Source organism: Argiope bruennichi, chromosome 1 (assembly GCF_947563725.1).
Source record: "Argiope bruennichi chromosome 1, qqArgBrue1.1, whole genome shotgun sequence".
Lineage (NCBI taxonomy): Eukaryota > Metazoa > Arthropoda > Arachnida > Araneae > Araneidae > Argiope > Argiope bruennichi.
In genome coordinates this window covers 49,158,735-49,185,407 of record NC_079151.1, presented here as the reverse complement: position 1 = coordinate 49,185,407, position 26,673 = coordinate 49,158,735, and the positions used below count along the sequence as shown (strand labels likewise).

Here is a 26,673-nt window from a genome sequence, read left to right as displayed (position 1 = left end):
GTTTTGATGCAACGTTTCTTTATTAAGTTTAGAGGAAATGCCTGCTATTGCCTACATGTTTGTTTCTGTTGTCAGTCATTGTTTATTAAGACAATATCTCTATATATTCTTTTATTGTTTGAAATATTTGATGTGGATTTAATAAATAAATTGACATTTCATTTGAAAATTTCAGAAATTAGAATTAATACTCATTTGTTAGTGTTCTTTCAATACATCAAGTCATAGAACTATTTGCTTTAAAAAAATTGCTTTTGAATGGATTGAATAAATATAATAATTCTTTCATTTACTTTTGAAAAATTGATGTCAATATGAAAGAATGCTATATATGCATAAATCAATACAAAGCGATAAATAATAGTTAATCGGTTCGAGGATGTAAAAATTCATAAATTATCCCTGATTCATTGTTATTGTTATTTCATCAAATTTATAAGAGAAATTGAAACGCACAGTTATATTTATTAAGAAAAATTCTGTCATTAAACGGTTCTTTGATATTTGACAATAAATAATAATAAATTCTAGTTACATACGGATTTCATGTGATTTTAATCATTACAGTTTTATCTACTTTGCATTAATCATTACAAGGATATCATTTACAAAAAAAATATTTTCTCAAAATGTTTAAACAATTAAGATATCGATAAAAATTGCCGAATATAGACTACTTCATCTTTATGAACAGTAATACATATTTAATTTTAATTCAGAAAAGTAATATGATTTATTTATCTTTAAAGCAATAAAATCAAAGTTTTTTTTTTTATTTTACAGCAAAAAATAAAAAAACAACAACGCCCCCCCCAAAAAATTGTAACAGAATAATCAAGTGAAATTAATGCAAAATGGTTTATAAATTCCGAAATACACATCAGAAACTTACACATAGAACTCATATATTAGATAAACTTACGTACATAATATATTTTGAACTAACATTTCATATTTTTAATGCCCCTTTTAAGTTTTATTAGTAATTATGAGCTATTATATATCAAATATACGAAGACTATTAGTGATTATAGCTGATTTCTGGGCCATTCCTCTAGTTACAGATAATAGTCCTATTAATTTAATTAAAAAGGAAAGTAGAGAGTAAATCCTAAAAGCATTATTTTCTATTTATATCTGAATTTAACGGTTTGAGAAACTAGATAAATTGTTGTTCCATACAGTGGGTCACTACGACGCACAATTTAATCCTATTTAGAAATATAAATGTTGTTCTGTTTGAGTATTTTAGAAGCAAAAGAAAAATCAAACAATATTATCTCCAGACATTCTTAATTTAATTAATGTAATCAATTGCATTTAAAAAAATTCTTTCTTTAAATAAAATAGTAATTTTTATTACCTACTTAAAAATAACATATTCATTGAATTAATACATTAAAATGATATTAGTAAATATAATCATTTTCTAATTGCAAATACGTAGTGTCTTTCTTAAAAAGATTATTTCATAAACTCATATATTTAATATATGCTGCTCATTTATGACTCAATAGAAATGAAATTATGAATCAAGCTTACATAGGCGACAGTCCAGACATTCGGTTATTCTCCCCAAATTAAACAAATGAATTATTTGAGAGTTAATTTTTCCATTTTCTGCTACGAAAAATTATAGCAATTTCGGATGGTTAAATAAATGTGAAATGCAATGTGGTGAAAGCCAGATGCCCTAGGCCTTTGATTTAATAGCAGTTCCTAAATATTTTGGTTATTCTGGAAGATCTGTTTATAATATTCTTATCATTCTCTATTTGATATAATTTTAAAACCGAAACCATGTTGTTTTCAAAAATCCAAAAAAACGCTTTGTAAGTTTAAATATTTGAGCATTGGCGCATGAAAGCGCAGTGAATATCCAGAAAAGTCAAATTGTCCCCATTTTCTTCCTTTGAACTATCCCTCCCACACAAAGTATCACGGTTGCAATCTCATTTACTTTGAAATAAAAATGTAACATTTGTAAATATTCAGGGAATGCTTCAGGCAAAATTACTCTCGAGAACAGAAACGAGCGACATTTCTATTTCAGAGCAGAGCAGATTTTTCTTGCGTGTAACTCGTTTACACAGAGATAAACCTTTGTCAAACTTTGTTTTGATGGTTCCGACATCAGCTTCCCTGCAGTGTAAAAACCAAACAAATAAAACCACAGCAATCTTTTATTTTAGGAGAGCTCTTGCTTATATACTCCCTGGAGGGTGAGCTTGCTGAAAACACATCATTTATCCTTTCTCTTTAACATTTTTTTTGTTGTTTTGTTTTACTTTACATTGTTTTTGCTTTGCATTTTTATGTCCCGATATAATCACCTCGTTGCCAAGAAAAAGATTGCTCCAGTACTATTGGTTCTGACAGATCTTTACCAAATGACCCGCGAAATGATAAAGACAAAATACAGAACTTAGTACTTAATAGCTTCTTGTAATGGAGTGTGTGATAGCTTTTCTCGTCTTTCAATACTGGCTGAATGTGGTTTATCATTTTGTGTGCTTTGATTTTTCTCATACAAATCTTCAGGGACTGATTCTAGATACTTCGCCAATTGTGATGTTCTTTTTTCCCCATTATAGTGATGGTGCTATGCATAAATACATGAAAAAACAGAAAGCATATTGTATCGTTAATGAAAACAGAAGCATAGTTCAGCTCGCATTTTTTGTTTTTAAAAAATTCAAAATAGGATATTGCGGAAATAAGCCACACATCTATGAAAATACAACTTAGAAAAGTAAGACAAGATTTCAGCTTCATTTTCTAAGGTCAAATGTTAGAAAATAGATAAAATCTAAGGTGAATTTTACATATCTTTTCGAAGGCAAAAAATCCTTGCATTAATTATAATATTTTAATTAATTAACAGGATTAAGTAAGGTAAGGATAAGTAAGGCAGTAAACAAAAAGATGAAAATCAACTTGGACAAAAGTAAAGAAAAACAGTTTTACGAAGAAAGGGTTATAACGATAAGAAATAGAAATAAGCTATAGAGTGTATTCTCTTCCGTGCAAATTTAAAAGTTGATAACTGATATATGAAAAAGTTTTTCAACAAAATAACTCGATAAAACTGCTATATTTTTAATATTTTGCACCATTAAAATTGAATTAAATCATATTTAAAATGTTGGATGAGCAGGAATCGCCATTAACTCACATTTATTTCCAATTACCAATTGGATTATCTCTTCTCTGTTACAGTAAGAGATAACGAAAAGAGGGGTTATCTAATGAAATAAAGACCTGATTTCAAGGCACATGGAATGTGTTAAATCGATTTTGGGAGTTAATTTCTTGACAGAAGTGTTTTTATTTGATTACAACAAATAGGAAAAATTTCCCTGTTAAAATTAATATCAATAACTCATAGTATAATTTATCGCCATTTGTTAATTGAATCTTTCAAAAACTTTTTATATCATCTTATTTGCGCAAAATGAAATTTTTCACCTAAATGTATATCTTTTTATTTTTCTGCATTTCTATAAACTTGACTTTTGAAACGCTAGAGTTGAAGTAAAATTATAGATATTTTATAATTATTTTCAATTTATTCAAACAAATAAATTTTTCTTGTTATCACTATATATTACTTGAAAATTAAATATTTTTATCTTCAGCGATTAAATTTTCTGTTTTGCGTTCTTAAACTACAATGATGATCTGAGAAAGTATATTTTAAATTTTAAATACTCGTTTCGAAATAAAATGGAGGAAAAAAGAAGTATAAAGTCGAAAACTCTTTTATTTACACGACATAAAATGTAACTTCGAAGATATATTATAAAGACTCCTCCTTTTAAGCCAAATTTTGCTCCACCATCTTAAAAAGAGCATTAGCCTAATTAATCGCGAAATGGCACTTCAACTTTATAATTTTAATTAGATCGTTGTTAGAAAGAAGTAAAGTGTAATCAATAGAAGTTGGCTATTATAATTTTGTTTAAATAAAATATATTTTAATTGAATTATTTATGAATGACTCCTAAAAAATTCCTATTCGAGATTTTCCACATCTGCCGATTGTTTGCGATTCTATTCTGATTATTTAACGGCCTGCTTTCTTTTCTTTTTGGCTGCCTTGAATCACACAGTGTATCAGCTCAGACGAAGCAAGGAAACCCTCTTAAGAAAGGCGATCCTAATTTTCTTTCTTCTAATGAGCGCAGATTTCTGCCACTTGCAGAACCAATCTATAAGCCTTATTTTCTCTACTCTGGACTTCGGGGTAATTATTTTTTTGGCAAAGGTTAATAATAATAAGGAGTACATCGCCAGGTCGCGGCGATACATCATTCCAGGAAATCTGGAGTTGTCGGTATAACAAAAACTTGTTTTGATGTTGGCTAAGATTAAACAGCATTAAAAATATAATCGAAAAATTGCGCGGAAGTTAATTATAATTATCAATTAAACAACAAAATTCAGAGAGAGCTGTGAGTTGTAAAGTTAACTCATTAGTTGACCTATGAAAATTCACTTACATAAAATTTTGGAAGAATATTTTATTCTAGCATATTCTATGAAAGGATAGCTAAACAAGGAGCAGTTGTCAGTTCTTAAAAATGTGATAGATTTTTCTGTCAAAATAAATATAGTCTTTATATCTTTATCAAAAAGGAATTATATTGGATTTTAAAAATACAAAATATCCTAAGCAATTTAGAGAAAATATTTTTTACTGAGATATAATAAAGTATTGGTGATTTTAAAATAAGTCTTCAGTTTATGTTTCTTTAACCAAAGTTCCTAATGGCTAAAATGAATAATGTTTCAAAAATTACTGATAAAAATGGCTATAAGGAGATAAATTTTTTTACAATATATGAATTTCTTCTAATATATTTAATTCCTTAAAATAGTGTATCACTCATAGTGTGATATTATTGTGAATTAAACAGTACAACGAGCATTTATTTAAAATGCATACTTGAAATAATTATTATCAATCTATTTATCAATCTTTCAACCAATCATTCTTATCATCTTTCTTTTATCAATCCTCCAATTTATTCCCAATTTCCATTTTTTTTAATCAATTTATTTATTTATCAACCTTTCAACCAACGAACATTGGTATGATAAGAGCACTTAAATCAATAAATATACATTTTTTAAATATCTTAAGTCATTGCCAAAAGTTTAATTAAATCATAGAGATATTTTCGAGGAATTAGAATATAACTGCAAAAGGGAGCATAAGTGTTCTTCTTTGTCTCCGTATGAAAAAATTAAAGCAATTATTTTTATGAAAATAAAACATTTCAGGTCTTCATCTATTCATTTCATTGTAGATCTATAAGACTGATTTAGGCTGAGTAAGATAAGAACAATGCAAGTCAAGAAATGAAAGCTTATATATTTCCTCGGGCTTATAATGAGTCAGTGCATATTCCCAAGAATGAAAACTAATAATAATATATAAATTTATTTTAAAAAAATGCCTTGTTCGACTAATTTTTAATGCTTCTTTTCTTTTGATTTTCTTTCATAAAGAAAGTATGTTTTTCCAAGTAAGATTTCTCAAGTTATTCAGTCGGTCAAATTGTAAAACTGACGCTCTTAAAAATTATTTACTATAGATTAATTTCTTTTTTTAAAACATTATTTTTGAAAACAACCCGGATAAATTTCGAAGAAGATTATCTTGCATCGTATTTATTAATATCCTATAAATACAATAGAAATTTTAATTCTTACAAAATAGCGTTACAATAATTCTTTCGCTAAATGTTTTTAAAGTAATTCTCTCGTGTTAGTAAATCCATGTATCTTTAATATTAATTTCATTTGTCAAAACGAAAGATATATTACTCTAACCTTTTAAGAATAATTTATTTGAATGTTTTCTGTTATCTGTATTTTGAAAACTATGTTAAAATTCCTTCAATTGTGCTATGGTCTGATAACCAATCTCATTTAAGTTATAATTCATAAAGATGATTAAGTAAATAAAATAAATTTTTAGTCATAAATGGTGAGGACATTTATAAATTCTATATAAAAACTAGCCCACGACAATCGCGAAATAGGAGATCTTGAGTCATTTCATAATACATCCTATAAAAATTTGAATAATCTAATGTTAAAGAAATCACCATCAAGATCCTGGTGAGGACAGCTGTTAAATGCATTGCTCTCAATTTATATGAATCCTGCATAATAAATTTCAACTACAAAAAATATTACAGAAAAAAAATCGTCACTGATATGTTATAGAAAAATGTATTATTGCATCATCAATTTAACTATTTAGCTTCGATAAAAAGTATCACAAAATCTAGAATGACGAGCCTTCAATGATCACTATTGTATTGCAGATATCTTGCGGGCAAAATAGAAATATAAAAGAAAATGCAATATGTATATCGTTTTTTACTTTATCAGTTAGAAATGAGTTGATAATAATTTGATTTGAATTAAAAGTGACTGCAAAAGTTACAGATTTTGATTATCTTTTTACTAATACAATCAAAGAATGTATAAACTTTTTTGTTATTATTTTTGTTATTATTTATCAGAATATTAGTGTATGCATATAGAATCTGCCAATAAAAAGAAAATACTCATTTCTTTCTAACCAATCTCTACTATAGGGAGAAAACTATACTGTAGCTTATTCGACGATATTAAAAGTATATGTATTTCTCTAGTGGGATTGGCTGAAAATACTACAGGAATATTATATCAGAAAAAATTTAATTGTAGATAGTAACCTATAATTCTGTGAAGCATCAATGTCTGCATTACACCACTACTGATGAAACATTTGGGATTATGTTTTGGGCGATATCCCGCTGTTTCTGACGGGTCATCTTCGCCGACAAATGACACAGATATAGAAAAAAAAAGACTTACTTCTTAATCGTCTCTTTCTCATAATGAGGATGATGATGATGATAGCCAGGACAAAGAGAATTGCTATACTGCCGATGATCGCCGCAATCACTAGCACGTTTTTGTCGCCAAACTCTGCATGCCAACCTGCCAATCCTGGAAAAGAGAAGAAAATATCTTTGTCATTAACCTAGAAAAATCATCATTAACCTTGAAACTTTCATTTGATTTTATGATACTTAAAAAGTATCGAATTCGATCGTGTGTTAAAAATATGTAAATGCTTTGAGTTAGTGAGAATTATTGTAACTGAAGGTCTGGAAATTTATGAAATTGCTTCGAACGGATGTGTTACAAGGCAAGCCTTTGAATTAAAAATATTAATATTACTTCCATATAGATAGATAGATAGACATAGATATGTTGAATATAATAATTAATATAATTCTAAGTATAAATGTATTCCAAAAAAAAGAGTTAAGATTAATCTTATTCTTAATTGTTTTAGTCCATTAATGCAGAAAATATTCATCCTTTATTAAAATGGCATTATCAAAGAAAATAAAATATACACATTTCTTACAGGAATTCAAATCTGCCATTACTGTTGAATATCAGTCTTGGAGTTACATAAAATTCTAAATGATTGCAACGCCAATTGAAAAATTGATATATTCAAAGTCAGAAACATAGAGGCTGTAACTAATATGACAGTTGAAATATTGAAAATATATGGGAGGATTGGAATATCACCTTGACATTCTTTTTGTTACCAAAAGTGCTCACATCGAAATTTATTGACGTAAGTGGTTTTTAAAAGTTTCCTTAACATCTTTAAAATATATCGAAACATTTATATGCAAAACTAAGATAGTTTTTCAGATTTATTTATTTATTTTGTAATCATGGGAGGAACTTATGACTACCCTGTACTATGACTACAGCGTTACTAAGATAGTGCTAGTTTACTGTGTTTAGTACCATCTAGTTTGATGATAATTTTAACATAATATGTAAGAGATTTACACTTTTCAGAATAAAGTACAGTATGTGTATATGTGTGGGTTTGTGTGCGAATTATTATATAGAGATTTTTGAATAAAGTTTTTAGATTTTGATTCAGTTACCGTATGAAAATATATAAGAAATAAAAAAATAGCAGTCTACTTCAAAGAAAATAATGCTTTTTTTTATTAAAATTATTGCCCTGATAATTAATTTGAAAGAATCACATATTATATAATTTTTGCATTTCTTTAAGAAAACCCATATTTTATTTAGTGAGTAAAAGGATTAAGTTTTTATTTTACATTAATTTTCGTTGAAAATTACTTACTCGTATTTCAAAATAAGCATTCCCTTTTCATTTAAACAGACACCATAAATATTATTGATTCATTACAAAAGATGAGGCAGAAATTTTGTTTATAAATATTGTACGGTCGAAACTAAATTTTGAAAATCCAATGCTTATATATTTTTCAGATTTTTTTTTTTTTTACTAATTTTATAAAGAACACAATAACACAAAATAAAAATTTCTCTCTTGCGATCAATACAAAACAATTGCAGATTATGTGTAGTTTTCAGCTGAGCATAAACACAAATTTCTCCATTCAACAAAATACAAACGAGCATAGGTTGTTTTATAGTAATCTAAATAATACAAATTTGAAAATAAAAAGAAATGATTAATGTATGCGATATTTTTAAATCTGATTGATAAGACTTGTTACTCGTCATAATTTATCTTAATTTAATCACATGGGATTCTTACGACATATATCGTATACATTTTCCATCATATATTTTATGGTGCACTGTACATGCACACATTCATTTCTCCAAAATTCCATTTAATAATGAAAATACTCTCGAAAAACAATAATCACCAAATACACAAAATAAGCTGATTTTAGAATATATAATAAAAAATTATTCTTAAAAACAGAATCTTAATTATATAAAAAAGAAATATGTAGAATTAATTCACAAATAAATACATACAATTTTAATAACAAAGTTTCGTGAAATGATTTCTATTGAAGACAAAAATGTCGTTTCTGAATGTGTTTAGCATATAAACTGAAAAATAAATTTCATTCTTTAAGAAAAACCCATAAAAATAAAAAATAAAATTTCTTGCATTTCTTCGGAAACAATTTCTTCTAGTTTACTTTAAAGACTTTTTTTTTCCTTTAAAAAAAAAATGCCTCGTTTTCAATTTACTAACTTCTAGTCTCGACATCTGTTCCATTAACGAGGTGAAACGAATCACGAAAGTTAACTGTAACTATAATGTCATGCTCTGTAATGGGAATTACAAATCGCCATTTTGTTCACCATTAGATGGACGCCATGACAGTCTGACTTCTGAGAAATATTGGATTTGGCATTGATTGATCGAAAGCTCATGATTACCGGGATTGGAATTTTTGTTATTTATAACTCTTTTTTTTCCGGTCATATTTTTTTATTTGGACGAAATACTTTCCGCTAGAAGTGCATATTTCAGAAGGCGATTTTTCTTTATTTTTGAGACAGGATGTTCGTTTAGTTTTTAAGCGAACTTCGTCTGACCTGAATAAACTTCTGAACGAATACTTCAGAACTAAATTAGGAAATAGGAGTGCTGAAATAGTTTTTGACATGAAAAATGGGTTTTTTAGGTTTCAAATTTCATAGGAGGCAAAGCAAGATCAGTATATATCATTTTCTAATAATATAACCTTGAAAATGTACGTTTCATTTATCATAAACTTTGCTAATAACTTAGAATTTTTTGAATTAATGAAATATAAATACCAAATATGAAGCAAAGAAGAATATTTAAAAGAATTTGCTATGATATTTAATATATTGATAATTTATTTTATGACAAGTAAATTTAAATTGATTTATTTGCTTTTTTCTCATTATGTTACCAGAAAATTCAAAAAGATAATTACAACTACTTAAATGCGTCAGTAATTTTCCAATAATACGCTAGGCAAAAAGATTATATTTTTGGTAAAAAATATGGCATACAAATTCCGTACTAAAAGCATTCTTTCTAAAATAATTTTCGGACAACAAAACTTTAAAAATCATCAAATATTCCCTATTATCTGTCTGGTATCTACACTAAAGACATAAATCCTTGACATATTTTTATAAAACTATTAGAAATGTATCGAAGAAAAAAGAAGAAAACGAAGTGATTTTTTTAATTAATATTTAAGATTTATGGTAAAATTATATACTCATTTTATCATAGAGTTTACCATAAATATATATATTGGATGAAAACTATCTAATAAAAAAAGTGATACTCTTTTCAACCTTGCATTTAAGTTTAATTGAAGAATTAGCTCTCTATATATTATTTATATATTTCTTTATCAACTTAATCATGGTAAACATAAAAAAAAATCTATATGTCAATCTGTCAATTATTATTGTAGCCAGACAATTTATAAACCAAAATTCCGTTTAAGTTTTTCAATTTGACGGTAGGAAAGGTATACGTTGGTAACCTATGGCTTAAACTATGATTGAAATTTGAAATGCAGTAGATGAAAAAATAATTTTAAAACTCAAGGTATCAAATATTTGAATTAATTCTACAATAATTAAAGCTGCATTTTTCTGTGTGAATTATCACAAAATTTATAAATTACCACTCATATTTACTTGTTCTTCTTTTAAAGACATCACAGAAAAGTGGGGCGAAATACTTCAAATTTAATGCTAAATAAATAAAAAAAAGAGATTAAATAAATAGCGTAAAATCTTTTATGGTGATTTTTGTAAAATGTGAACACTATAATCTAAATAAAAGGAAATTAAATAGCGGAATGAATTTCAACGTATGCTCTCTTTACAGTACGATAAATGCCGAAGCAGTATTCTAACTTTCCCTTTATACAGTTTAACATTTGTTCTGTAACCTTAGGGGCAGTATCTGTTATTTTAACTTTTAATGTTTTATTATCATGTCCTTCCTTATGGCAAATGTCCAAAACATCTGAAGTTGTTTTGGAGCGAAATGGCAGGTTTATTTTCATCGAACCATAATATGTATTGCACTTTCTTCCTCGTCGAAACCATTTTGTTAATCACAAAGGGTTTATATTAGCCGTGTCTTAATACTCGATGCAAATAGAACGGCCTTTATCGTGACAGCAGAAGGCGGGGAAATGAAGCTGAGGGAAAGGGTCCTAAGGGCCATCACTGACCATTAACTCGAACGCACAACATTATTATATTCTACAAGGAAGTGAAAACTATGCCACTAAATAGGCATCTTGTGAGAAAATTTATAGAATAGAGTTACACAATGATAAAAATACGGCGGTTATTTCATGTTAATGCCATCTAATTAATGAGAGACTTTATGCTCATTTGGTAGGATTCCTTTTTTGATGAAAAAAATAGTACTAATGTATCAAAAAATGAATGAATAACAATAATATATGTTAATATGGCATCTGAAATAGTGTTAAACAGTGGCTGATCCATTCTTTCTTACAAGTTTTAATTCATTATTTTCTTTAGATTTTAAAGCAGTAAGGGCAACTCCATTTATGCGATAAAAGTTTATAATTACAGTTGTTTTTCGAAAGTTTAGAACATCGTATCAATTTAGCTCTTAAATTCTTCTGAACGTGGTATATTTAAAAGTTTCACTAATTTTTTATTGGTAAAAAAATATTGTATATTTTTAATACATTAAGAAGATTATTCATAAATTTCATTTTCGAAAAATTTACTTGTTTTCAGAGCTGAGTTATCTTTAAGTGTTGAATTGGCATCCGATACCTTTAACTAAAAGTTATGCATATAAACACTATAAAAGATATATAAAAGGTTAAATATGAAGATATTCTTAGCATTTATCTATAAATCTCGAATTTTATTTTACTTATATTTTAATAATAAAATAATAACGCTAACATAATATAGTTAAGAAAATATCATTTTTATGATTCTATTATATATTTATACACTCTAAATTATTGAAATATCTATTATATATTAAATTTCTCCTCAAGTTTAACATTTAAATAAAATTTCTAGAAAGGGAGCTAATAAAAGAATGAATAACAAAATACTAGAAACATTTATATCACAAAAATTCAAATTTAAATAAGTACAAATAAGAGATTTTATATCAACCTGAATAGTTCTGTCCTAAAGGAAATAACTAATATGTATCAGGTTATTGTAATATCTGGTGCCATATATATTTTGAGACAGCACGTTCCTGAAAAAGGGTTCGGATCTGGAAGTTTCGGTGAAAAGAAATAAGTGGAAGTGGGTTCCACACATTTAATCATAAACTTCCAATCGATCACTGCCAATTCAATATTTCTCATAGCAGCGCTGTCAAACATATCGCGAATGACAAACGGCACTCATACCTCAGTGCAAGAAATAGCTGCGGAAGGTGTTGACGGCTATAATGGAGAGGGGGCCGCCTGTTTATATGCGCTACGAAGAAAAGAAATAATCCAGTTTCCGCCTGCGACCAGTTGGATTTGAATTTTCGACTTGTTTGAGAAAGAAAAGTAATCTCGCTAAATGAAACGTTTAGTGGAGAAAATTAGATGCATATGTATTCGTTCTTAAATATTAAGTACATCTATGAAAGAACATTTTGAGAGAGTTGTAAAATTCTTAATAATTTCAGAGGAAAATAATAATAAGCGCGTTTATAGTATAAAAGATCAAATTTTCTTAAACATTACTAAAGATTAAAAAAATAATGCATGAGAGATGCATTGTTTAATGCAAGAATGCATGTGAATTTTGATTATATATAATAAACAATTAAAGGAAGTTACATGAGGAAACACGGACCGAATTAGATTTGAATTTTCGATATGCTTAGAGAGAAAGCTATCTCAGTAAGCGAAACATTTAATGGGGAAAATTAGAAGCAAAAGTATTCGTTCTTGAAAATTAATTGCCTCCATAAAAGAATATTTACCTTTTTGGGTTGTTATAACCTGGTAATCTCCAAAGAAAAATTTCGATTTCATTAAAATTTATTTATATTTGCAATGATGTAATTTTGTAATTGGTTTTTCTCTTCTTTTCTAGATATGTTCAAGATTTTACTAATTTTTTTTTCGTTTGTACGTTCTCGAAGATCATTTCAGTATTTTAGTACACTAATACACATATTTACACTAGTGTACAATTGCTAAGGATGGATCACAAGCGGCTATATAGAGCATGATTGAATGCAAAAGGAAATAATATAATGCTAGAATCCTATGATATTACAATTATATATTATAGGATAATTTATTATGCTTTGAAATCTAGAAAAATTTGAAAAGTGTTCAAGTGATTAAACATTCATTTTGAACTGAATATGTAAAAGTGAAAAGATTATAATCACCGTCTGCAGGTATTCTCGTGGAAGATGTCATTACGAGATATGACCACCATGAAAGATATGCGAAGTTCCAAACATCATGGCATGCTTTGCATAACATTATCCAACAACTGTCGCAATAATTTACCTCATTCTTCGGTCAGTACACTGATGAGAGTATCTCTGTTTATTGAAGGACATTGTCGACCAGCAAATCTCTTCCCCAAAGCAACCCAAACATTTTCAATGCTATTCAGTTCTGGATAATGTGCTAGCTATTCGAGGCGTTGAATATCATCGCTGTCTAGATATTCCTGAAGTGATTGTTCTATGACATGTTCTTTGTCATCCATGAAAACACATTTGTCACTGACAACACCACGGAACATACGAAAATGAGGAATCAGAAGATTATTAATGTATCATTCGCTTGTAACAGTCAAATTTGAAAACACTTAGAACGACGTACGGTCACTAACCATGATACCAGTCCATACCATGACTCTTCATGTAGGATATTAGTGCCTTCCTGAATTTTTTCTGTAAAACTCTCACACCAAATTAGTTGTTAACAACAATCATACGAAAGACTGTACCTACTTTCATTCGAGTAGAGTAAGCGAGCACAGTCATTGCGATGACACTATTGTAATCGGGTGATACGATGATGTCTGGAAAATGGGATACATATAAGAATAGGTTGGCGTATAGTCCTCCTTGTTACAAACGTTTGGTCATAGCTTTTAGGGCAATTTACTTCCCTGTTAGAAGCGAAAAACTACTTGCTACCTGACTAGTTGCGTTGTACCTGTACATTTTTATCGGTAATACTATGTATCCATCTTCTATAGGCGTCATACTGCGAACATGACCTCCTTCGTGACATTTGCTATGCATTCCATTTGAATGAAATTCTTTCCAAAGAATAGAAACAACACTCTGGTTGACGTCGAAATCCCTGAAAAAATCTGTTATTTTTCGGCCTTCTTCAATCTTACCAATTGAACGACTTCGAGTACAATCATCTAATTGATATCAGGAAGGCATACCGAGAATTACAAGTTCTTCCATTAATTCCTTCCCGTTCAACTTCGAGTTTGAACAACAACATGGATAGACACTAATTCTTTTATATTTCTTATCAGCGCTTTCACGTTATGTACAAATTAGGCAATTCGAAATTTGTATATGCACAGCACGTTTTACTGTATTCTGCACTCATGCTAATATCTACATTTGCCTGCCTTCCATTTTGTGATTGCTATCATGGCTATTGCCACCTTCCTCAGAAATTCTTCACCAAAATATTTCTATAACTTATTTGCTAAATGGTATTTAATTAAATTGTATTCAATGTTAGCAAGCAAAAACTGGAGAACACTAGATCTCTAGGATTAGAAATGCAAAATAATTAAAACAAAAAATGTCGAATGTATAGTATTTAACTTCATTTATTTATAGTTTTTTAAAGGTATGTTCACTCATTCTGATAAATTATTTTTCTTATGAGATATATTTAGAGTTAAGTTCTTTCCGAAATAGTTTTTTCCTACAAATTATTTATTAGCTATTTTATTGTTTTGCTACAATTGTCATTATTTAGAAAACTAATATATTTTTTTAAAAAAACGCAATGGTATTCCTAATTGCTCACAGCAACTTTGAAAGATAAGTTCAGTTCACATAAACTTAGATAAGTTTACCCCATTTCAACAGCAGTTTTATAGAGAATTCATTAAATCAGCCTATTGAATTCCCTCTAAATAGCCTTTAATAGGCCATATTCATAACTAGTTCAGTTTTAGCAGTAAAAGAGCTTAATCTTTTTCATTTAAAATGTTAATAGGCGAATATTTTACACAATATGACAGCTTGCAGCACATGTTTGCGGTGACAATATAAATATTTAGATTTCATAATATTTTCAGCAGTAATTGAATCAAATATCATAGAATATAATTCTTTATAAGTAGTTTAATGTATTATTTTAAAGCAGTTATATTCCTATCTCGAAAGGTTTAGAAATTACCTCAAGGTTATGATTAGAGTGGGCATTTTGTATAATAATACACCTCAAAAACCTCTTTAATCCTTTAGCTAATTTTATATCAAACCATTGCGTAATAGTTCATCACATTTACAATAACTGATAAGTGTAATCAATATTTTAATTGGCAAGTATAATAAATATTTTACACTTTGTATAATAATACTCCTCGAAAATCTATTTAATCCTTTAGCCAATATTAGATTCTTTAAAACCTTTACATCCTTTAAATAATCTTATATAAAACCACTATGTAATAGTTCATCACATTTATAATAAATGATAAGTATATTCAATATTTTAATATGCAAATGTAATAAATACTTTACATTTTGTATAATAATACTCCTCGAAAATCTTTTTAATCATTTAGCTAATATTAGATTCTTTAAAACCTTTACATCCTTTAGATAATCTTATATAAAACCACTATGTAATAGTTCATCACATTTATAATAATTGATAAGTATAGCAATATTTTAATATGCACGTATAATAAATACTTTACAATTTGGATAATAATACTCCTCTAAAATCTATTTAATCCTTTAACCAATATTAGATTCTTTAGAACCTTTACATCCTTTAGATAATCTTATATAAAACCACTGCCTAATAGTTCATCACATTTATAATAATTGATAAATATAATCAATATTTTACACTTTCTATAATAATAAGTCTCGAAAATCTCTTTTAATTCTTTAGCTAATCTTAGATTTGTTGAGACAATCTTTTGCGTATTAGGTTATCCTATTTACAATAACTGTTGAGAATAATCAATATTTTAATAGGCAAGTATAATAAATATTTTAATAGGCAAGTATAATAAGAATTTAACACTTCATATAATAATATTCTTTGAGTAATCCTTTAGTTAATCTTAGATTCTTCAGAAGCCTTAGTTTTTTTGTGATAATCTTATATAAAACCTTGCATATTAGTTCATTACATTTACAATAACTGCTATTTGTAATCAATATTTTACATCTTGTATAATAATATCCCTCGAAAATCTCTTTAATTCTTTAGCTAATCTTAATTATTAAGAACCTTTAGATTTTTTCAAATAATCTTATTTAAAAACACGGTATTTTAATTCATCACATTTAGACATCAATTCATCTGCTAAGTATAATCAATATTTTAATAGATATATTATCAAAATGAGAATTGCCTCATTCAAGTATTTTTTACTAAACAGTTTTGTAGTAATGACTTCCGCTGAAGGAAAAATAATTAATTTATTTTGATATGTTTCATATTCTTTTTGAAAAACTGCGCAATAAATTTTAAAATCTCAATTATTTCAATTTAGAAATTCATTTTTTACAAATTGTTTCTAAATATACAGTTAATTTATATTATTAATTTTAATACACTTGATATTTTTTGCAAAATGATTACAGCAGTTATTTATGGCACGCAGATTATATTTCATAAATGAATTGCATTTTTTTAGCATGGGATATTCCTTCAGCAATAAATTATTTTTTGAAAGGAGAGCACAAAAATATAATCCGAGTTGTTTGAACTTTTAAATTTTGATCATCAAAGAGAACACTTAATTTGTTATTTTGTTTGGATAAATATTTCGCTAATCCTTTTGCTATTGAACGCTTGTAAATATTCTTTTCATTTTTGTAACCTTTGAAAACTAATTTATGTTACAAAAATAAGAAAACGTATTAAAAAAAAGACTAGCGGCATTTTTAACCAACAATCTAGAATATCAAAATGAATTTGTTTGCTCTGTTATATGGAATATTTTACAGTTACTGTTAAATACCGCCTTTTATGAAATGCAGATATTTATATTTTAAGAGGTTAAAAATGAAACGAATTAAAGAATACTTAGTTACATGAGAAATTATAATAACTTATTTAAAACATCATTATATCAAAGTGATTTTTTTTAGTTATTTTTCATAGAATATTGTTATACAGTTATTGTAAAATATAACATTCATAGAGGAGCAAATGAAGTTCACATTTTAAGCTATGGAAAACAATAAAAGAATACATAAATGTATGAGGAACTATAGCATATTGTTTGAGACATGATGTACATGTAGAAATGGCAGATTGATGACGAAAAATATACCTTAAAAGGAGCAAAAAGGAAATGAAACAGTTAAATCCTTTAGAAATTGAAATATGTTTCCACTAATTTTCTTCTATGAAGATTCAGGAAACTTCAGTTTAGGAGCATATTCGATGAACTTTAACATTATTTGATATCCTCTGAAGTATGCAAATAACAATTTGTAATCTGCCACCTATTTTAAGATTTATTGCATGGTACTAGACATATATTTTTAGATATTTCTCGAAGAACATTTCATTAGATAATTAAATATTTTCTAGTTTTCGCTTTGTGTTTAAAGTGCATTAGAGTAAAATTTATTTGAGAAATATTCAAAACACGCTATTGAATTTGTCCAAAATTAGAAAATATTCTGATATATTTAAGAAAATGCATTAAGAGTTCAAATATTTTGTAATGAATTTCTTGCCATATACTTCAAAGACCAAATTCGTGTAAATCGTGTGTACATTCGTGTGTAAATCATTAGAACATTTTTTTTTTATTTTTTCTCAGTGATACTGGAAGCAGAAAAGATAAAGTCAGTTATATAAGTTAAAGTCATTTTGAAATGTATCTGTTTTCTGAAGGGTTATTGCTTAGAATCATTTAATTTTCCATTAATAAGCTCTGAGCTAAATTTATTAGTATTGAAATGCATAATAACTTATTTAACTGTAACAAAATATGTCTAGAAATTTGAATTTCGCTATTTAAGCCTTGGCAAATTACGAAAATATATTATTTAAACAATCAGATTTTGAGCCCTTTAAATCTTAAAAGAGGCTGAAAACAATATAATAGCATTTCATTTTAATTATAACCTGCGCAATAGCAGACTTAGTTATTGCACGTTTTTTAAAATAAAATAATCGATTGAATTTCGCATTTCAGCATGTTTTAGCACATTAATGATTTATTTTAGGTTATTACCTTTTATGCACTTCGTGAATATGCATTTATTTTTATTTATTTTTCACGACGTCTGGTTGCTTAAATGCAAGTTTGTACATATATTAATTATTGTGGCAGATATAGGACTTTATAAATATTCTAATTACATAACGAAATACTGAAGCCAGACCAATTATACTCGATAAAATAATAGTGTTATTTTAATATTTTATCATTTACAAATTTCCTTTAGTAACTAAGAAAATAATTTTTTTTATCACCCACCCACCCCGCCTACTCAGACGAATGTCCCTGGACTGGCGCCTACCTTGTTAGAAATCTGTCCTTGAGCCTACATTATCAATAACTAATTCCAATAATGTTTATCTTGTAATATGTTATCAATTTTTGTAATGTTTCCAAGACATTGCAGAAATAAGTAAAATTTGACATCTATCATAAATTTTCAATAAATATATTGAATTTTTTTAAATGAACATAAATAGAAAAAACTTATTTATCATAAACATAAATTTTCAATAAATATGTTGAAAATAAATTTTTTAAAAATCAATCTAAATGAAGTGACTTTTTTTCATGAATAGTTATCTTGAAAATGTCATTACTAAAGTATCTGTCTTGCCACAAGCATTGTAATAAATATAAACCCAAACTTTGTATAAAAGTATATTTAGTCTAAAATGTTTGTCCAGTTTATATTTCGCAGTAGACGATGATCGAAGAAAAGTATCATATATATATATTTATAAGTTATAAACTCAAACAGAAGGCAAAGTAGCACAGTTCTTCCAATAACATAAATGTCCAGTTTTATTCTGGGCTCTAAAATATTATTCCCTTCTCAACTAAAATGATGGTCAATCCACGAATGTTATAAGCCATAACATTTGTGATATAAGTTAAATTTTGGGACTTACTCGCGTTTCGAGTGCCTGGAGATTGTGTTTAACTCGTAGAGTTGCTGACAATAAAAGAACAGAAACTTTAGAAGTCAATAAATTCTATGAACCGATAGCAAGCATCTTACAGAATGACTTCAGCTCTGAAAGTAAATTCCCGCCACTCGTTTATCAGGCTATAAAACCGTCTGGAGTACATTTACGACGTGGCGAACAGGGATTCATTATTTTCAAGAAAATCATCAAATGCCAATTCGGTAAAGAAAATTTTCAAAGGAAATAAAACTCCAGATTTTCTTCACTTGCGACATCAAGCCATGTTTTGTCCTCAAAGGAAGGGTTTTAAATACACCAAAGGGAATTTCGTACATCTTTTGGAACAGTTTCTTTACTTAAGTTTCCGAGGAAAAAGCACTTGTGGGAATTTTTGTCTTCTTTAATCTGGGCTATAAAACTTGTGAAGCATGGTTTTATAATTAAAGTGCTCTCAAACAAGTAAGTCCGAAATTTTAAATCTTGTCAAGTTAGTTCTTCTGAATCACGTTTTAAGAAAAATATACTTGTTAAATCTGTGTTGTGATTTTTTTTTACTTCTTTTATCAATAAAACATTTTATTTATCCATATGTTCAAATCCAACTTTAATATACTTGAAACAAAAAGAGAAAAAATTAACATGAAATAATTCATCATCAAAAAGTAGTATTTATTTTTCCTCGTCTAGTTAAAGAAAAATGTACCCTTTTAATTTTCACCAGAACTAGTTCTATAAGTTCTATAAATATTAAATTCCTAGAATTGTACAATTTTATTTTCATAATGGCTTTCAGATACGAATGGTGACAAATTTCTTTGAAATCTGGAGGTTTTTGGGGGGAACTACGTTATTTATGTATTGTTTTTTCAATGTTTTATTTCTTGCTTACCGTATAATACGTTGTAAAAAACTTTTACAGAGAACATTTGACATGCACGTTCAGCACATCTTAACCACAATGTTTTCTTTGACACCTATCTTAAACTAGTATAAAAGGAAAACTGATATTTCAGGATCGAAAATCGATTACTTAGGTTAAGAATTCGTTGTATATTTTGGATAAAATCTTGAATTAAAATATCAATCTATACCGAAATATTGTTAAATGCTTTTAATTTCTATCATTTTATTGAATGACAATGAATTTATTATCCAATTCTGTACTTCATTACTATAAGTTTTAAAATAACACAGATAATGATCTAAAAAGTGCATTTCGTTAACATTAAATTATGAAATGATTTACTTCTTTTGAATTATATGCTATTTGTTCCAAAAATTTTTTTTCAAGAAGTCAATTTTAGGAGGTACAATGCATTGTATGGATCTGAAATATGTCCCGGCAAATACAGGATTGTTTGAGCTAATCTTGATCTTTGGCTTAAAAGATTTTCAGATTTATCATGCTTGAGTTTTTCAAGTTGCACATGAAAGGCACTATACACAATATAGCTATCGGTTTCATATAATTGACTCATCACCAGACACTGAAATTGGAAATACGTAGGGTTTAATAGAATATTCATGTGTATGCTCAGAGACTCATGTTTCCACAAATTTATAGTTGATTTTATCGTTGATACCAATTCAACACATTTTGTAACAGAACAACTTATTGAAAGATCATATAATTTTATTTTATAAATGATAAATTATATCATTATTGCTTTTCTTTGCTACCATCGCTTAATTTAGATATTCTGAACACAAATTTTATGTTAAGAAATTTGTATCGCAACCTTGTTTTTAAAAGTATACTCAAAATTAGTAGCATATGCTATTTGAGTTTAATAAGCCGCTACACTTCTATTTATGTTTTAAAATTTATATGACTATTTCATTTATGCATTGCAATATTTTGTTATACGTTTAAGCACAAAGACTTTGTGGTGCTGCAATGATTTACCATATAAAAGGGCTGCAGAGTTCAGTTGGACTGACGTATTCTACTTCTAGAAAAATTTCCATTATAAAAGTTCTTACATCACCCCATTCTATTTTTTCGAAGGTGACATGTATGTAATGACGGTAAAAAGAAAGGAAGAAAATGCACAGAAGAACCTTCAGATTTCGTTGAGCTAAATAGGAATTTCACCGACAAGAATGTCATCACACAAATTCCCACTCTTTCTGGGAAGAGAAAAAAAAAGACAGAAAAATCCAACCGCTCTCTTTTCATTAAATTTATGGAGTGTTCTCGATTGGTGATTAAACTCGGAGAGCTCGGCGGCCCCAGTTCCTTCCATCCGTCTATCTCACCAGGGAATTCCAGGCTTTTCCCTATTACTCTCCTCGAAATAAAAGGCAAAAATACAAAAAGAAAAGAGAAAAAAATGGAAACGGTTCCCAGAAATTATTTTTACCAGCTCTCCTATGTATGTAGGTATTGAAAATAACGAGTTAGATCATTTACTTTTTGGACTTTTGAAAGAATGGGAAAGGCAGAGAACTTAAAAGAAAAAAAAATGGCGCAATGAGTGTAAATTACAACCATTGGATATTCGGGAGAATTTTATTAAAACGCCCCAGAGGAGTTGTGAAAGATTCCGAAATTTATCTTGCCGTTTTAATGTGTGCTTAAGACATCGATTTTGTTGGAACTTCTCTTCGCTCACGAAGAGAAATTCCGATTCGCTCGAGGCGGCTCTGAAAAATACTCGATACCTATTTCCAAGCTTTTTAAAGAATTTGAATTGGTGCTAAATGAGGCCGCAATAAAATATAACTTGTTCATCTTTTAGAAATTTGATAAATTTTTCAGAACTCTTAATAAGGGAATAAATGCTCGGTGTCAAAGAAAGAGGCAAAATGTATGTTAGGGTTATCAATAATTATTGCTTGGATTTTATTTCCTTCAAATTATTTATTTGATATTTCTTCTTTTTATGACTTATAAACGAGTAAGCGTCAAGGTTAAAAAAAAGTTAAACTGTGTAAATGCATCATTAGGTTTGGAATTCACTAGAGCTATAATTTTTTATGCGAAAATGTTCAATTTATTGTTATATTCAGAAATATTTAACAAAAGGCATAAAGAAAAAGGTAATTAAAAACAAACAAAAGGTGTATTAGGTACATGTTTTTGCAAGAACTGTTAGCTGGATCATAACCAACTTTTTCACACATACTGTTTTGAGTAAGCAGGTGGTTCAATTTAGACAAACCATGCTCTTGTACCAAGCTCACATAATAATGCAATCAACCAACTCGAAAAAGAAATTTTGGTTTCAGAAAAAGAAAAGAAAAAAAATAATTCATTCATTCGCAGACTGAAAAATGGAATTGCAATATGTATAAGATTAGAAGTATCAAACTATTTTAGCCTGTATAGATTCATATGTATGCTGCAAATTGTTAATGAACTACAATTTCAAAAACTAAAATTTTTCTTAATAGATCGAGTTGAAACACTTTAGCATGGAAAATAACAATACTTTTAAAGTTTTACGGAATTTTAGGTCATGCGAATTGTCATGAAACGTATAAAACGGGAAGGGAAAATATATACAATTTTATTTTATTTAAGTTCTTAAATTGGTTATCCAAAACAGTTCTAAATGTGTACCCAGATTTTGTAGAATAAACGAGTTAGGGGTTGGAAAATGAAACACCGATTTCTTAGTTTTAAATATAATCCTAAGAGAAAAAAAAATCAACTATTATAAAGCCACTTAAACCTGTAGAATAATACTTTTAGAACAGGGGTTTTTTTTCTATGAAATAAGAAAATTGCTTATAGGCATTTTCGAAGATATCGATTTTTTTTATCGGTAAAACAGAATTTTCAAGAAAAAAAAATACTGTTATTAATTTAAAATTTTTACCAATTATTTTTTTCCATATAACATGTACTTATGTAAATTCTAAAAATTACTCCCGAATTTTCAAAAAAATTAAAAATATTTCTTCTAATTTGTAGTTTTTAAATTTTACTCTTGAACTTATTCAAATTATCATAACGTTCTATAGCTCATTTTATAGGTCTTCTCATTACTTAAAACATATTAATTTTAACTTTTTCTCTCACGTTAATAGTTTTTATTGAAATGTGAAAAACTAGTATTTCAAATTCTATTTCCCCTCTTCCCGTTATCCATTAGTATATCCGCAGGCAATCTGGTTTGCAAAGCCAACCCAACAATTTAGAACAATAAAATTCATGCATTATATTTTTTTTCTCTTCAAAGTGCAATTTGATTGAACTCTTTCATCAGGTTAAGCTGAAGTTCTGAACAAGTAACGACAAATGCACTTTGCACTTTAATAATTTCAAATTTCCTTTTAAAAGAAATGTTATTACTACTACTTTTTCAAACATAAACAATTTATTTTCTCATTGGAGCCATTTCTCTGCTATAGTCAAAAATATGACTATTAATTTTTCTGAAATAAATCATATGATCAGAAATGTATGTGAACAAAATATGGTTGTGATCCCGTTAATAGTTTTAATGCAGGAGTTGATCCAAACACCTTCTGATTGATTAGAGTTTCACATCTTTCTAAATTTTTGTTCTCAATACTATCAACTCAAAGAATTGTATTAAAATCTGTGAACGCTAAAAATTAATAAAATAATTAGAATTTTATCCAAAAGTCCATTATCTAAAGATTTTTTTTAAAAAAATTTCATAATTCAGAAGTTTTCTCTATTTTTTTTTTTTTCTTCAGTCTCATGAAAGTAAGTATATTTCTCAAAAAGCGAAGAGTTTATTACAAAACAGATCTAAACACATAATTAATAAAATAGAATCCCAATAATTCATATTAATAGTTATTCAGAACTATATAAATAATATTGATAATTATTCTTATAAATACAGATGTAAGTTAAATATTAAATAATTCAGACGACTCTCTAAATTTTCCAATTCCTTATTATTTTTTTAATAACTGTGCTTTTAAACTTTCAAACCGATGGTTGTTTGGAAAAGTTTCCATTTAAATCATGGATTTAAGATTTCATATATCTATCTTTTCCCCTTAAAAGAAATATTTTAATGGAGCATAACTATCAAAGATAAATAAAATAACAAAGCTAGTGAAAGGTATATATCATAGTATAGAAATAGCAATACTATTGAAGCTTATAACAATAGTACTGGAGTAACAAAACTGTTGAAACTAATAATAATAGTGTGAAAATAACAATATTTTGGATGACATTATCTATAATGAATATCTTATAACAAGCGTAATAAAGGAAATAAATGGAAAAAATATATAAAATCCCGGGATTTGATACGATAATTTATCAATACATTCTGCATTTCCTGAACTACAGAATAAGCATTTTGCTCATTTTATGAAAATTTACAGGTTTTTTTTTAATATTTTATAATATGAAAAAAATTATGTTATTTATCAGTCAAACCGAAAATTAAAGATTGGTTAAAAATATTTCTTATTCTTGGTTCAAGAACTAGGCAATGCATGATGAACTTTTGAACTAAAAGGTTCTTACTCTATCCCTCTTTTTACCTAGAAAACATTTTTCTTCCCATTTTTTAAACACTTTCGGATTTTTAACTAATATATTTTTTATTCATAGGCATTTTTTATAATAAATTTTGAGCAAATATTCAGAAATCTAACCATTCTATAAAATGGTTTATCCCTAATGCAATCGCATTCCTTAAAATGAATGAATACATGAATTGTTCATCGACAAAATGGGGAATAGAACTTATTTCTTTTCTATATCACGTTAAAGGAATGCAAAATCAATATTTTCATTTAATTTCAAATATTCAAATATGCTCAAAAGATTCAAACCACGAGAGAATGCTTCATATTTAGAAAAATATAAACAGTTTTCCTTGTAAATAGGGAAATGTAAATTTGAGCTACATTTTTTAAACGAAATATACGTTCTAGTTAGCAAGAGCAAAATAAAAGCTTACTTTTTAAAATCATTTTACGAAATTTTTCCCTGTCAATACCGACGATTTCTGAAAAGAAATAATTAAAATAACTATGTTTTCCTTGCCTTATGGCAATTTATTTATATTCTTGTTTAATGTTAATATAAAAATAAAGAATAATTTAAAAAGACAAACAGTAAGAATTATTTGACTTTCGCTTTCTCGTAATCGTAGTATAGAGAAAGTATAGTAATTAACAAAAAATCCGAACTCGAAATTTTTACGAATCTCACAATTTAGACCTCTCTGAGCTGTTCGAAAAACGCATTTTTGGAAACTCTCCGTCTATCTGTTTGTCTGTGACAAAGGCAACTCAAAATTTCTTTGAGCTAGATAGATGAAATTTGGTATACTGTCTTTACACCTAATTTGGGGATTTCTATCAAATTTTGAGTAAAATAAGATCAGAGGAAATCTGTCTGTCCTGCTGTTAACACGATATCTACAAAACCAAGAAAGCAAGATGGATTTTGGCACACATATTTAATATCTATAGTTTAGACACCTACCAAATTTTGAGCCAAATCCAACAGAAGGGAGGGATTTAACGTTCTGTCCGACTGTACTTTCAAAAACTTATAAACGCATTTAGTTAAATATACTAAATTTTGTAAGGTATTTTGTGATTGCAAGTGTATCTTCATTAAAAATTTTTTGTTCATGTGAGAAGAACACATCTAAATTATAAATTCGATTTTCGGACGTTATTATCATGCTCAGATTTCATCGCCAAATAGCTGCTTAGGAAGACACGATAGATCCAGTAAAGTTGCTAAATTCACGTCAAAGGTTGCTAATTCATAACTATTTTACGTCAATGCTATGTAAGGCATTCTCTAGTACGACTCCTTTATTATAAAATATAGCAGAAAGTTTGGGGTGACTATTCCCACTGGTTTTATATGACCTTTGTTTAATATTCAAAATTGAATAATTTAATGAATATTAATAGAAAAAATGCAAGACATATATTTGTTGCAATAAGGAATTTCAAAATTCACTTGAAATTTATAGTATAAAAATATTAAATTCAGAAATTTTTCGTACCTGGTCCAGACACCATCCTCTCGCATGGTCTAGATACTCCGACGTCATTGATGGCAATGCATGCATACAATCCGTACCGTTCAGCTGAACTCGGCAACACGTACACACTGTGGTCATCAGCCTCACTGTCCATATCGAACTCATCGTCCAGTGTTTCATTATCTTTGCTCCAAGTAAAATTTATCTTCGTCGGAAAGCCGTCGGCTTTGCACATAAGAATAGCAACTCCGGCTTCGTTGGTGGTTTCACTGACAACGCACTCTGGTTTGTCTGAAAAGAAGAAAAAATGTGGTTTAACCCTTTGGTTTTGGAATGGTTTTCTCGTTGGGATGATGAGCATCTGTTAATCCGAAACTTCTTGGACCCTCATTATGAGATTACATACATATAGAAGTCAAAAACAACAAAAATTTCACATTAAAGTTATTTACACACACCACCTTTAATAAAATAATTATAATATGCATTTAAGCAACATAAGAGAAAAATCTTTGTTCTAC

General features: G+C 27.9%; 1 protein-coding gene across 2 annotated transcripts in view; it reads right to left on the bottom strand.

Moving 5' to 3' along the window:
• Positions 1-26,673, bottom strand: part of LOC129980966 (B-cell receptor CD22-like) — a 679,794-nt gene that overhangs the window by 60,054 nt on the left and 593,067 nt on the right. For both annotated transcript variants that reach the window (XM_056091523.1, XM_056091513.1), the window contains exons 12-13: positions 26,174-26,443; positions 6,877-7,011 (exon numbers count right to left, since the gene is read on the bottom strand). In XM_056091523.1, the coding sequence (XP_055947498.1) occupies positions 6,877-7,011; positions 26,174-26,443 (405 nt within the window). The remainder of the gene's footprint in view (positions 1-6,876; positions 7,012-26,173; positions 26,444-26,673) is intronic.